This window comes from Falco punctatus, assembly GCF_963210335.1.
Source record: "Falco punctatus genome assembly, chromosome: 8".
In the NCBI taxonomy this organism is placed as follows: domain Eukaryota; kingdom Metazoa; phylum Chordata; class Aves; order Falconiformes; family Falconidae; genus Falco; species Falco punctatus.
This window is the reverse complement of record NC_137588.1, coordinates 41,427,453-41,438,785: the sequence shown is the minus strand read 5'-3', so window position 1 is coordinate 41,438,785 and position 11,333 is coordinate 41,427,453. Positions and strand designations below refer to the sequence as shown.

Genomic DNA, 11,333 nt, shown 5'->3' with positions numbered 1-11,333 from the left:
TTTACCTCACAGAAAAACCCAGAGGCCAAACCAGAACCTTCCAGCCGAGTTCAGAGATGGGTGAAAAAGAGGTGCAGCGGAGTGAGGCAATGGCCGCCTCGAAGCCTTCCTGCCCGCCCTGAAGGCCCGGCACCGGGCAGCCTTTCCCAGCACCCCGCCGCTCCCCACCTTTTCTGGGATTTTCCCCATTTTCCGTCGAACGCCACCTGCGGGTGCTGCCCACGGGCTGTCCGCCAGGGCTGCCCCAGCGCCCGCAGCCGCGGGGTGGCGGGAAGCCCCCGGCGGGACGAGGGAGGGCGGGAGAGCGCGTCGCCGCGGGCGGGTCCCGCCGCTGAGCGGGCGGTGGCGCACGGCGGCCGCCCTCCTCCGCGTGATTTCCAGGAAGGCGGGAGGTGTCGCCCGAGGGGACGCGGGGCCGGGCAGTGTGACAGCGCGGAGGGGTGGGGGGCCGGCCAGCTCCTCCTCCGCCAGCGGCAAAGCGAAAGCGAAAGCTGCGGGGAGGTGGCCCGGTAGGGAGTGCAGGGGCTGCGGCGAGCCCGGCTGCGAGGCGAGGGACGTGTCGCCGTGCGGGGACCCGCGGCTACTGTAAGGTGTGTGAGCCCCGGCCGGCCGCCTGCGCCCGGGGGGGCGCCGCTCCCACCCGCTGGCAGCCGGCGCGGCGGCTCTGGTGGCGCCGGGCTGGTGCGGCCTTCCCCGCGGCCTCGGGGCGGGAGCGGCCTCCCCGCACGGGAGAGCGGGCTGGGGCCGCGCTGTCGCCCGAACCCGGGAGGCGAGGGGCTGCTGCGGCTCCGAGCGCGGCCCTGAGCCCGGCCTGCGGCCTCCCGGAGCGCCGGGACAGCGGGGTGGTGCGGCGGAGGCCGGCCTCGGCTGCCGGCCGGACGCTCGGGAGGGGCCAAGTGAAGGTGCTTCTCAGTTACCCAGCTTTACTCACCTAAATCAGGACTCGGTACCTAAGTCAGGACATTTTGGTTACTTAATGCAAACCAGAAAGGGATTCCTGGCTCCTCAAACCAAAGATGGCCTCACTTTTAAGCCTTGTTGTTGAATGCGATGGGGTTGGTGATGTCAGGTAAAAAACCAAGCTCAGAATTACCAGGTGAGAGCGACAGAAATGTCCCGCTGGGTCAGGACGAGGGCTGGCTGCTGCTCACAGCTGGACAGCTGTGCGACAGCATTGCCTGAGTGCCTCACCCCTGGCATGCTGCTCTGGCATCCGTGGGCTCCATTTGCTTGGGCACCTGGGTGCCTTGGCATCAGCGGGCCGGGAACAGGCCTAAACCGCTTTTTATCTGCCTCCACAAAATGTGGCAACAGATTCCAGATTTTACATGATCTGCTGTATAGAAGAAGTGCTTTCATTGGTGTGAAGCAGGTTTAAGGGTTATAATCACTGAAGCATAGGGCATATGGGATGCTAAGCATGTGTGTAACAGTACAAAAGTAGCATAAAGGTATGTACATAGGTTTCGGAACAGAAAAATTTAAGTTGTGCAATGCAGAATTCCTCACATATGTCTCTGTGTTTTATGCCTAGTAAGGAAGGAAGCTTCAGGTATCCAATATATATCACTTTTGCTTATAAAGTGAGACAACATTTACATTTAAAAATTCTTCTAGCGCAACACAGCTTCTGGTGTACCTTTCTGGTAGTCTATTCTGCTGGAAAAAAAGTGCCAATACATGCAATATTATGATTTTTTTCTTTCCTGTTCCCTCAGGTTTCAATGGATTTAACAAGTCCCCCACTATCTTTAAAAGATAATGGTTTTGTAAGTATTTCCTGATGTACTGCTTGGAAAAAAATATCTGTATTTGACAATAGTATCTCTGAATGAAGGTTTGTGCAAGGACTGTTAGGGCAGTGCTTCTGAAACTTCTTGTCTCACTTTCTTCCATCCTGTAGTACTTTGGACATTCCTTATTCCTGCCTCCTGTTTACATAGGGAGAGGCCCATTCCAAAGTGTCCATTACAGATTCTGTTAGACTTTTTCTGTCCTACCTCACTTGCTCATCTGTCTCTGTGGAGGTTTCTCAGGGGAATTTCCTTTTTCCTGGTGCCTCCCTTGACTCAGTTCCTGCAGTGCGGCAAGTGGTTTAGATGGGATTTTCCCTGGGATTTCTTGCATTCTCCATGTTATTTTTTTTCCTGCTTTCAGGTTGAAAACTATTGTCTTAGACCATTTTTCAGTAAAAAACAAGGATCCTTTCTTATCAGCTTCCAGCTGTGGCACGTGCATCCTTCTGCTTTCCTGCATTCAGTCCCTTGAGCGAAGGAATTTTTTTTCTGGTTTTAAGTTATACGCAGATGGGGATTTCGCTGTTGCTTAATAGGTGTTTGAAACTGGACAAAGTCATGGAAAAAATTATTTTATATTTTATTGTTTTTAGGAAATACCCAGCATTACCAAGAGAATTGACAAGATTATCTAATTTAGACCTTTTCCATGCCTAAATTTCGTGGTTCACGTTCAAGTTTTATGTAATCTTAAATAAAAGGGAGGGATTGTTTCAATAGGTCTCTTTGGATTCTTTTTTTCTTTTCTGCAGAATATTGCAGCCATAGAAACAAAACAGAACAGAGAAGATTTTCTCTTCTCTTGGGCTTTATCCAATTGTAGTTTTCCCATGCTTGTGAGCTTCTGCAGTGAAGTACTTAAATTCTGAAGTGCTTCTTTTATCAGCTTCCTCCTGCTTGATGTTATCTTTCCCTGAGCCTAGTTTTGAAATTTTTTTTCTGTTTGGCCTGAATACTCTATACATTCTGTTAGAGGAACTGATGAGAAAGCATATAGATAAACATCTGTGGGTTTGATGGGCTTAGTTCCCTGTGGAAGAACATAGAGGCAACTTGTTTTCATTATTTACCAAAATATTAGCCTGTGAGTTAGGCAAATAATGATTACTGACCAGGATCCGTTTCTTACATTCTTGTCCTGTCCAGCCATTAAAATAGTTCAATGATTTGACCTAAGTGCCTGAATGCATTTTTAAAAATTATGTAATATGTGCTATCCTCTGGCATGCAGGTTCTAGGTTCTAGGAAGATAGAACTACAAAATATAATTGATCTCTCAAAACGTTTGACTTACCACAAATCTTGCCTGCATGTTTGGAGAAAAACAGCAAATGGGCACACAGGCAAAATACATAGGACTTTCATTAATGGACATACATTGAAAACTACTATGGCAAAATGCTTCATCCAGCTGCAAAGGGTTTATTTTTTTTTTGTTTTGAAGACTCATTTGAATTGTTTTATGTGTCTTAGTTACTGCCTAATAGAGGGAAAAACTAGTGTGTACCTCTTCTTTTTTCTCCAGAATGTGACAACCCCTGACCCATCAAAAGACGAGTTGGAAAGACTTAAAGAAGAACTGAAGAAATGGAAGGCAAGTTCTATAAAGCATATAGAATTGTGAAAATTAGCTGAAAGATACTTGGAACGCCTTTAGTCTGTCCTTCTAAAATGAAATAAATTCTCCCCAGTTATATAACATTGTTGTCTAACTTGTTCTCTATTCTTCAATGCTACCTGCTTCCGTTGATCTCAACGGTAACTATACTTGTAAGTCTAAGAAAAATATTTACCCAAATATTAAAAATAAATAAAGGGCTTACTTAAGGTTTTGTATGTTACCATGGAAGAAAAATTTTGTTTTCTTTTTACTATCCAGGAAAGAGTTGAAAACGCTGAAAAAACAAAAGCTCATCTTCTTTTCTGTAAATTAAGTGCTGATAACGAGTATGATAAAGCAGAGGAGGAGCTGAGAAAGATAAAGGACCTTCAAGAGAAGCAGCATAAGGACATTATTATGCCTAGGGACACTCTTGAGGTATGGAGAAGCCTTACTTACAGCTGTTAGCATTTGAGGAGTTGTGAAGGAGGTGTTCATTAGATAAAATAAGAGTAATACTGCCTTTTCAGTTTAAACAGCTTTACAGGTTTGCAGACTGTATGACCAGCATGTTCTACGCATAGTTTTTCAGTGGCAGATTAAGAACCAGTGCAAGAAAGTAAGTCTTATGGCAATGTTGGAAGAGCAAAGGCAAAACTGAGACCTGTTTTGTACAGAGGGTGAAGACTGACAAAACCACTCTTCCAAGATTCTCCACTAACAGATGAGTTACAGCTTTGTGTGATGCATATAAAATCGAATGGCTTCATTCCAGTGCTTTGGCAACTCCTAGCCCATCTTGCAAGATGTTACAGCACCCAGGGGATTAACATTTAAGTGAAAATGAGTTGGGCAAGAGCCAGAACCTGTTCGAAGAGGGCACTTCTTTCTAGAAATAATTGGTTCTAGAACTGACTGGTCATTACCTCAATGTGCCACATGCAGTTGGTACAGTAACAGGCTAAGCTTGCATAGGCTGTCAAAGAGGTGGTTTCAGCAAAGTTTGGTTTGGTCTGTAAATCACTAGTGAGAAATTATGGCTTCAATATTGCCAGCTATTAAGTATAATTAATAGGTTAAGTACATTCAGGTTGGTGTGAGATTTTTCTGAAAGCTGGCTTTGGTTCTGCAACCCTAAGTGTTTGGATTTTATATCCAGAAGAGATCGTTATCATCATCCGGCTTTTGGTTACATTGTCTCCCACTGATGGGAACTGGTCTTGTGATCTTCCCAAATGGGAACATTTGTCTCACATGGTTGATGACTTTAAAGGAGCCATCTGCTAATTGTGGATAGTTGGAGCTGACAAAGTCTGTGGTGTTTTGTTCTCATTCAGTTGTGTTCCCTGACCAGGAAATACTGGTTTTAGTTACATAGGCTTTGTGCCCATTTAGGATCCATTGGTGTGGTAGAAGTATGTAGCAGATAGGAGGCAGAAGAGGTGTTACTCTTCCTTCTTTATACTCCTTCAGCAAGGAAAAAGGAAGAGTGTATCAGAACTGTCCTCACCTGGTAAACTTTTCAGAAAAGGGAAAAACTTTTACTAAGATCACACATGGTACAGAAAATAAAATGTTTGTGTGTTGACGTAGGATCTGACCTTGCATGTGTAAGGAACTGATGTAACTATGGAAAAGCACTGTGCAATTTATGGTACACTGTATGTGCTTGGAAACACTAATGCCTCTTTTCAAAAACCCTCTTACTGTAATGTACTTTGACTGAAACTGTTCGTGGGTGAGTGAATTTACCTTGCAGATAGTTAAAGCTATGCAAAAAGTGTATCATGCATGGCTGTCATGTAGAATAATTAAACGTTGAAACTGTTTTTAATGTCTAGAGGTTTTGTTGAAATATATTTTTGTCTTTTGTGTGTTTAATTTTGCCTTTAATACTCTGGGCTGTAGGAAGAACTCTGTCTACTAAACCAAGAAAATGCGATGCTTAAGAAAGAAATTGAAAAGCTCAAAGAAGACCTTGCAGAATGTAGTTTGGTGCCTTTGCGGGATGGTCAGGTAAAGTTTGAAACATTTTGCAGTTTGTCTTTTGGAAGGGCACATTTTCATTTTGCCAGTTCTAGACTGTTGGGACCAGTCTTCAGCATTTGAACCTCTACTGATTTCAGTATAAAATATAATCTGAAGTTTTATTTTCTGATTTTACCTGGCAAGATAATGGGAGGTAAGTAAGAATATGGAAATGAATACAAGCATATGAGATCCTTAAAACACGAGAGGAATGAAGACAAGCAGAAAACTTTTAAATGGAAGACACTGGAATAAAAAATCCACATAGCATTAGTAGTTGTCAAGTAATCACATTTTATATTTCTTGGGCAAGAGGATGGCAGAAAGGTAATAAGTCCATCATATGGCAAATGTAGCATTTATTTTAGCTTATATTGAGCTGGACTTGATTATAGTCTCTCTTGTGGTACTCCAAATCAGAAGTAACTCAATTTGCCACCAGATAAATATCAGTGATACTAAATAGATTTAAACTCAGGATCCAGAATGTCTTTTGGTGAAACTGCTGCAAATTCTGAGGTGTTCAGGAATTAGAACTTCTGTTATGGAAGTTTCAGCTTTTAAAAACCTGTTTTTATTTTGAATTGGAACAAAACCAGATATTTTGGGGACTTTACAGTAAAATGAAAGCTGATTTTTTGTTGTTGTTGTTGTTGTTTATACAGAGATTGAAACTCTTATAGAAGTGTTACTTTATTTAATGTTAACAATATTACAGTTTAGATTTAGCTTTCTAAATGACATTTCTAGGTTTAGGAGATGTCAGTTAAGTCTGGCCTCCTAAATTTCCTAGACAGTCATTGGGCTGGGCAAGGCTATTGCAGAAGGAGATTCGGTGTGGACCGGGACCTACACCCAGTGTCTGAATTATCTTTAGGAAGAGTGTCTCTCTTTCCATTGGCACAAGAGGAAATGGAAAGAAAGCAGGCTTACAGATAAGATGCTAGTTGTGAAGATAAGTGGCAGGAATGCTTTAATTACTCTGGTTATTTTATCTTGAGACAAAACAAGATATTTTTCTTCTACACAGGTTTTTATTTTGAAGTAGTTATGTAAAGGGGAAAAAAGAGTTATCTAAAACTCCCTCAAGTCTGTCAAAGCAGCCTTTCTTTTAATGAACAGTTCTAATTTATCCTAGTTACAAAATATGTGGATATTCTTACCTGTTTTACTAAGATGGCAACATACAAAGCTGTTTATTGGCAGACTTCCCATTGCTGTAGAGTAGTGATGCAATTAGGCAAAAATAAATGGCAACACAGTGACTTAGCTACCAAAAGTACCTTACTTCTGTAGGTGGAAATCCCTGTGGTCTTCAACTGAAAATTTACTGTGTAAGGTCACGTTTAAGTTCAAAGTTAATTAAAGGGGAAAAAAAAAAAACCCAATTCACATCTCATTGACAAAAATAGACAAATACAACTAGTCAGTTCATTAGAAATACCTGTTTCACCAGCCATGACTTCAATCTGCTTGACTCTTAAATTTTGAAAAAAAAAAAAATATATGCAGCACTTCAAGAAAAGACTATCATTAACTTTTCTGTTCTGCAATATATTACAGAAATTATTTTTTTTTCATTCTAAAATACTAGATTAAAAAAAAGGTAGCAGAAATGAAACTGAAGTTTACTCACATGGAAGACATGAAGGATAATTATCAAGATATGAATACTCACTGTGTTTTTCGTGTAACTACAAAAATCCCATTCAGACTGAATCAAAACCAGGCACTGCTTACTTTTGAAGATGAAGAAGGTATGATGCATATTTTAAGTATAAAATTAATGTGTCTGATGTATTTCATTGCCAAAGTGAAAAGATTTATATAAACTTCTTTGGGGAAAAAAAATCAACAACAGCCAAAGAAAGAATACACAGAGAAACTTTCACTATTATGATACCCATCAGTAGAAGAAAATTCTTGCAGGCACTCTGCATGTTTTTGTTGGATTACCAGATTTCTGCTCTCAACTAATGCAAACAATACTTGGTGTTTGAAATTGGGAATATGTTTCTACCTCACAGAGTATTGTCAAGAATGATTCAAAATGTTTTGACAGCAGAATTTGGTTACTTTCTTTACTCTGGGCAGTACCTTATACTGACAGCAGTTTTGTTGGTTAAGCGTACACATCAGATGATGGGTAGATGTGAGACAACAGCGGGATGGTGCAGTCTGTAAGTTGCCTGCTTCCCACTGAGATGCTTGCTCTTTGGACAGCCTGGTGCCTGCCTACAAGAAGCCTGCAGGCAGTCTGGCTGTGCCTGCTTGGTGGGTCACTCCATTCCGCAAGTATATTCCAGATACAGAGCTCGTGTCAGACCCATTTCTTTCAACTAAAGTCTAACATTGCTAATGGGCATTTTCTGCGCCTGGTAGTGATGTGTTTTTCATCCAAGGATATTTTAAATGAAATATGAAATGTCTAATATTAATATTTGATACAATGAGAGCATCTTTTGACAGTATAAAGATTTTGCTATTCTGTACTACCCTAAACATAGTGTAATATTTTACCTGTTGCCTATAACCAGTGAAATTTTATGGAAATAGACATGCCTGAAGACATAGTGGGATGTGGTTGCTTGTTATTTGTTTCTCCTTTATTGTTGCAAAGGGAGATTTTACTTAAGAGACTGGGGAATAATTTTGGTTTGTAATGATTAAACAAGGCTTTTTATGTCTGAAAACTTGTGATTTTCCTTAGTTGCCCAGCGACTAATAAAAATGGGTAAGCATTCTGTGAACATGGACAACAAAATAACAGATGTGAGAGTGAAGCCTTTTACACTTGAAATGGGAATCAAATTTGAGGTAATCAATTGAAATATGAAACTATAAAGATATGAACTTGCAGTATTTAAAAAGCTTTAGGTTCAGGTTTTTGGGTGTTTTCAGTCACAAAGTGCACAAAAATTTTATTTCTTAGCTCCATGTCACTGTTTCTGGAAAGAAGATTAATGTTTCAGAAGTACCTGAGCTATCCATTCCTGAAGACTGGATGAGAGACAAACTAGAGTTGAATTTCTACAAATCTGAACAGGGAGGAGGAGGGGAAATAGAAAATGTCGACTATGACAAGCAGTCTAGAACAGCTGTTATTACGTTCTTCAGACCTGGAGGTATAGTATGTAATTTTTTTAGCTAGATGTACAGGCCTTACTGTCCATTCTGTGTTCCATTCCATATTACATTCTATGTTAACTTAACCACCACATGTAGCAAATTCTTCCCATGGAGAGTTAAGTACGTAAGGAAAAGATGTGGGTTCATCCACACATCTATACATAAAGCAGTATTTCATCATATTCCTTTTTGATTAGACAAGACCTAATATGCTCTTTGCGACCTTTATTTCGTTCTTAACTTTGTCAAAAATCTATTTTTTCTTTGCATTGCTAGACATTTATATTGCAAAAAGAAAATTAGGAAAATGTGTTTGATTTTAGTTTCATGACAATGAAGTTAGACAGGCATTCAAATTGCCCAACTGTATGAAATTCTATGAAGATCAGTGGAGCCACATCCATTTAGAGCAGCTGCTTTAGATTTATTTTGGAAATTTTTGTGGGTATTTAATGATTTTGGAATTTTTTTTGGAAATGCCAAATAAACTTTTTTAAAAATGCATATGAAGAATCTACAAGTGTGCTATCATATATTATCATATTTCTAAATCCATATAAGAAAGATGAGTCTGTTCTTTGATGCACTTACAAAATACATTTTTGATTATATTACTCTTACTCCTCTTTTCTCATTCTCTGTTACAGCAACTAATGGCTTTGTGAGATGTACCAAACATCCTTTCTTTGTAAATGGAAGGTGCTATAGGGTTTCTGTTTCCCCAAACACTGATGTACACTTGGAAAAGTTTCAGGTAAAAGAATCTAGTTCAGACTAACGCCTAAATAAAACCGATCCGTGGGAAATATGAGATACGGGCAGAATTTTCGGTGCTGAGGACTGCAGAAGCTTTTGTGACATGCACTTGGTGAAACTTAATAGCAAGTGTGAGTCTGCAACATGCTGCTCTGCTGATAATCTTGTTTTGCAATGTGAAAGCTGTAATTTATTTTAAAAGGGTGTGCGTGTCTTTCCTTGATCAAATTATATCATTACTTTACCATAACGTCTGTGCTAGACAGGAGGCAGATACTGAATTGTTTGTGAAGTAGGTTAATAGTAGACGCAACAGTGTTTTTCCAAGTCACAAAGCACTGTCATACTCACCCCTAACAAAAGGCCTTGTTGATATTCTCAGCAGCGACCCTTGTTCTGTGAAACATTTGCTCATTCATTTTTTTCATTCACTCATTCAATGCAAATAATAATTTATTTTCCTGTAAAACCAGTCTGCTTGCTCATCGTATTCTCACTGAAATTGTCTTCTACTTTGTATGAATAGACTGTAATCAAGTCAATATTGTATATATAATCAGGCCTTTATAATTAAAGCATTGACTAGAGTGTGTGTGTTTATGAGACACAGCAGCATCTCTGCAGGTGTATATCATGTATTGGCGTGGACTTTTATGGAACGATGCTGTCTGGAGTCATCAGAGATCCCAAAATTCAGTGTCTGTGCACATTAAGAAGCGTAGGACACAGCAGTTAAGGAGGCTCAGTGCATTGCCAATTGAACTCAGTAGTGTATGACAGGGTTCAGAACTGCTGCTGTTTTCAGTGACACAAACATACCACGCTGTCCAAAGTCTTAAAACGTAATAAAAAATCCTAGCCATATCTGATCAAGGGTACTTTTGTTTCCAATAACTGCCAGTTCCTTTAGATGTACATGCAAGAGCAGATGTGCAATACACATTTGGTTTTCTTTCCTCAATAGGTCTATTGTGGGATTTCTAAGAAGACCATTCTGTTGAAAGGAATTCAAGAGACGGAAGAGGATGAGGAAAGCGTACAGGACATGATTGAAATTCATTTTCAGAAGCCTAGTAATAGTGGTGGGGAAATAGATAAAATCAAGTATGTATCGAAAGGAGTAACATGGGTTTGTTTTGAGGAGGATACTTAGAATGCCATGTAGGAAATTGTAGACTGAACTCATGAAGATCTGGGTTTTCACTTCATCAGAGGCATTGAAATTTACATGGACATTGTGCTTTAACATTCTGAAATTTATACTTGGAAAAAGAGGAGCTACCTGTCTTTTTGATTGGTGTAACAGCACAGACTTTGCATAGAAATTCAGTAAAACTCACTGCTTTGTGTTCCAGAGGTTCCTGATGAAAGCCATAGAAAACGCCTTTGCCAGCACTTGAAACTTAATCCAGGATTGCTTTCTGTAAATTACTGGGTTTTCTTTCTTGCAAAGTTTAGATAGGTTGCGTACTCCCAAGCCGGATAAATCTATTCCTTCTTGCATTTTGGTTACAAAAGCCATATGTAATCCTGATCAAAAGCCTCTTCACTGACTTGCTGTTTTAAAGTGCCATAGCTGCAAAAGGTAGCTCTGACAGAACTCCAGTCCTGCTGAGCCTGCTGTGTGCCACCACAACTTGCATACCTGAAAGCAGTTATTGTGTAGTTTCATAAAATCCGCCTTATCAAATTAGTGATAAAATTAGAATAGAAAAAGGGAGAGTACAAAACCATCACAGATTTACTCAAGGAATTGTACCTTTTAAGAAATGCCATGGCAGTAATACTGCTTTTAGCTGTCGAAATACTGTTACTTCTCTTCAGATCTGATGCGAATTCTGCTGAGTTTCTGGCAAGTTAATAGTGTGGTTAATTGTTTGATTTTTATATTTGTTTCTACAATTAGATTTTTCTTCACTTTTGTTCATGATTTTACTTCCTTTAAAATATTACAGTTAAGAATTGAGACGATTGTTTAAAGCAATTGTAACAGTGCTGGGGAAACAGTCCGATGGCGAATGCTG

The 11,333-nt window shown here is 40.2% G+C and overlaps 1 protein-coding gene across 1 annotated transcript; it reads left to right on the top strand.

Annotated features, from left to right (window-relative positions):
• Nucleotides 1–399: 399 nt before the first annotated feature.
• On the top strand, nucleotides 400–11,231 carry NMI (N-myc and STAT interactor). The gene is made up of 10 exons (XM_080400095.1): nucleotides 400–590; nucleotides 1,719–1,769; nucleotides 3,322–3,390; nucleotides 3,676–3,834; nucleotides 5,305–5,412; nucleotides 7,019–7,181; nucleotides 8,135–8,241; nucleotides 8,357–8,549; nucleotides 9,201–9,307; nucleotides 10,274–11,231. Exons 2-10 carry the CDS (start codon nucleotides 1,725–1,727, stop codon nucleotides 10,460–10,462), a joined length of 1,140 nt encoding a protein of 379 aa, XP_080256221.1. The 5' UTR covers nucleotides 400–590; nucleotides 1,719–1,724; the 3' UTR covers nucleotides 10,463–11,231.
• Nucleotides 11,232–11,333: the final 102 nt, after the last annotated feature.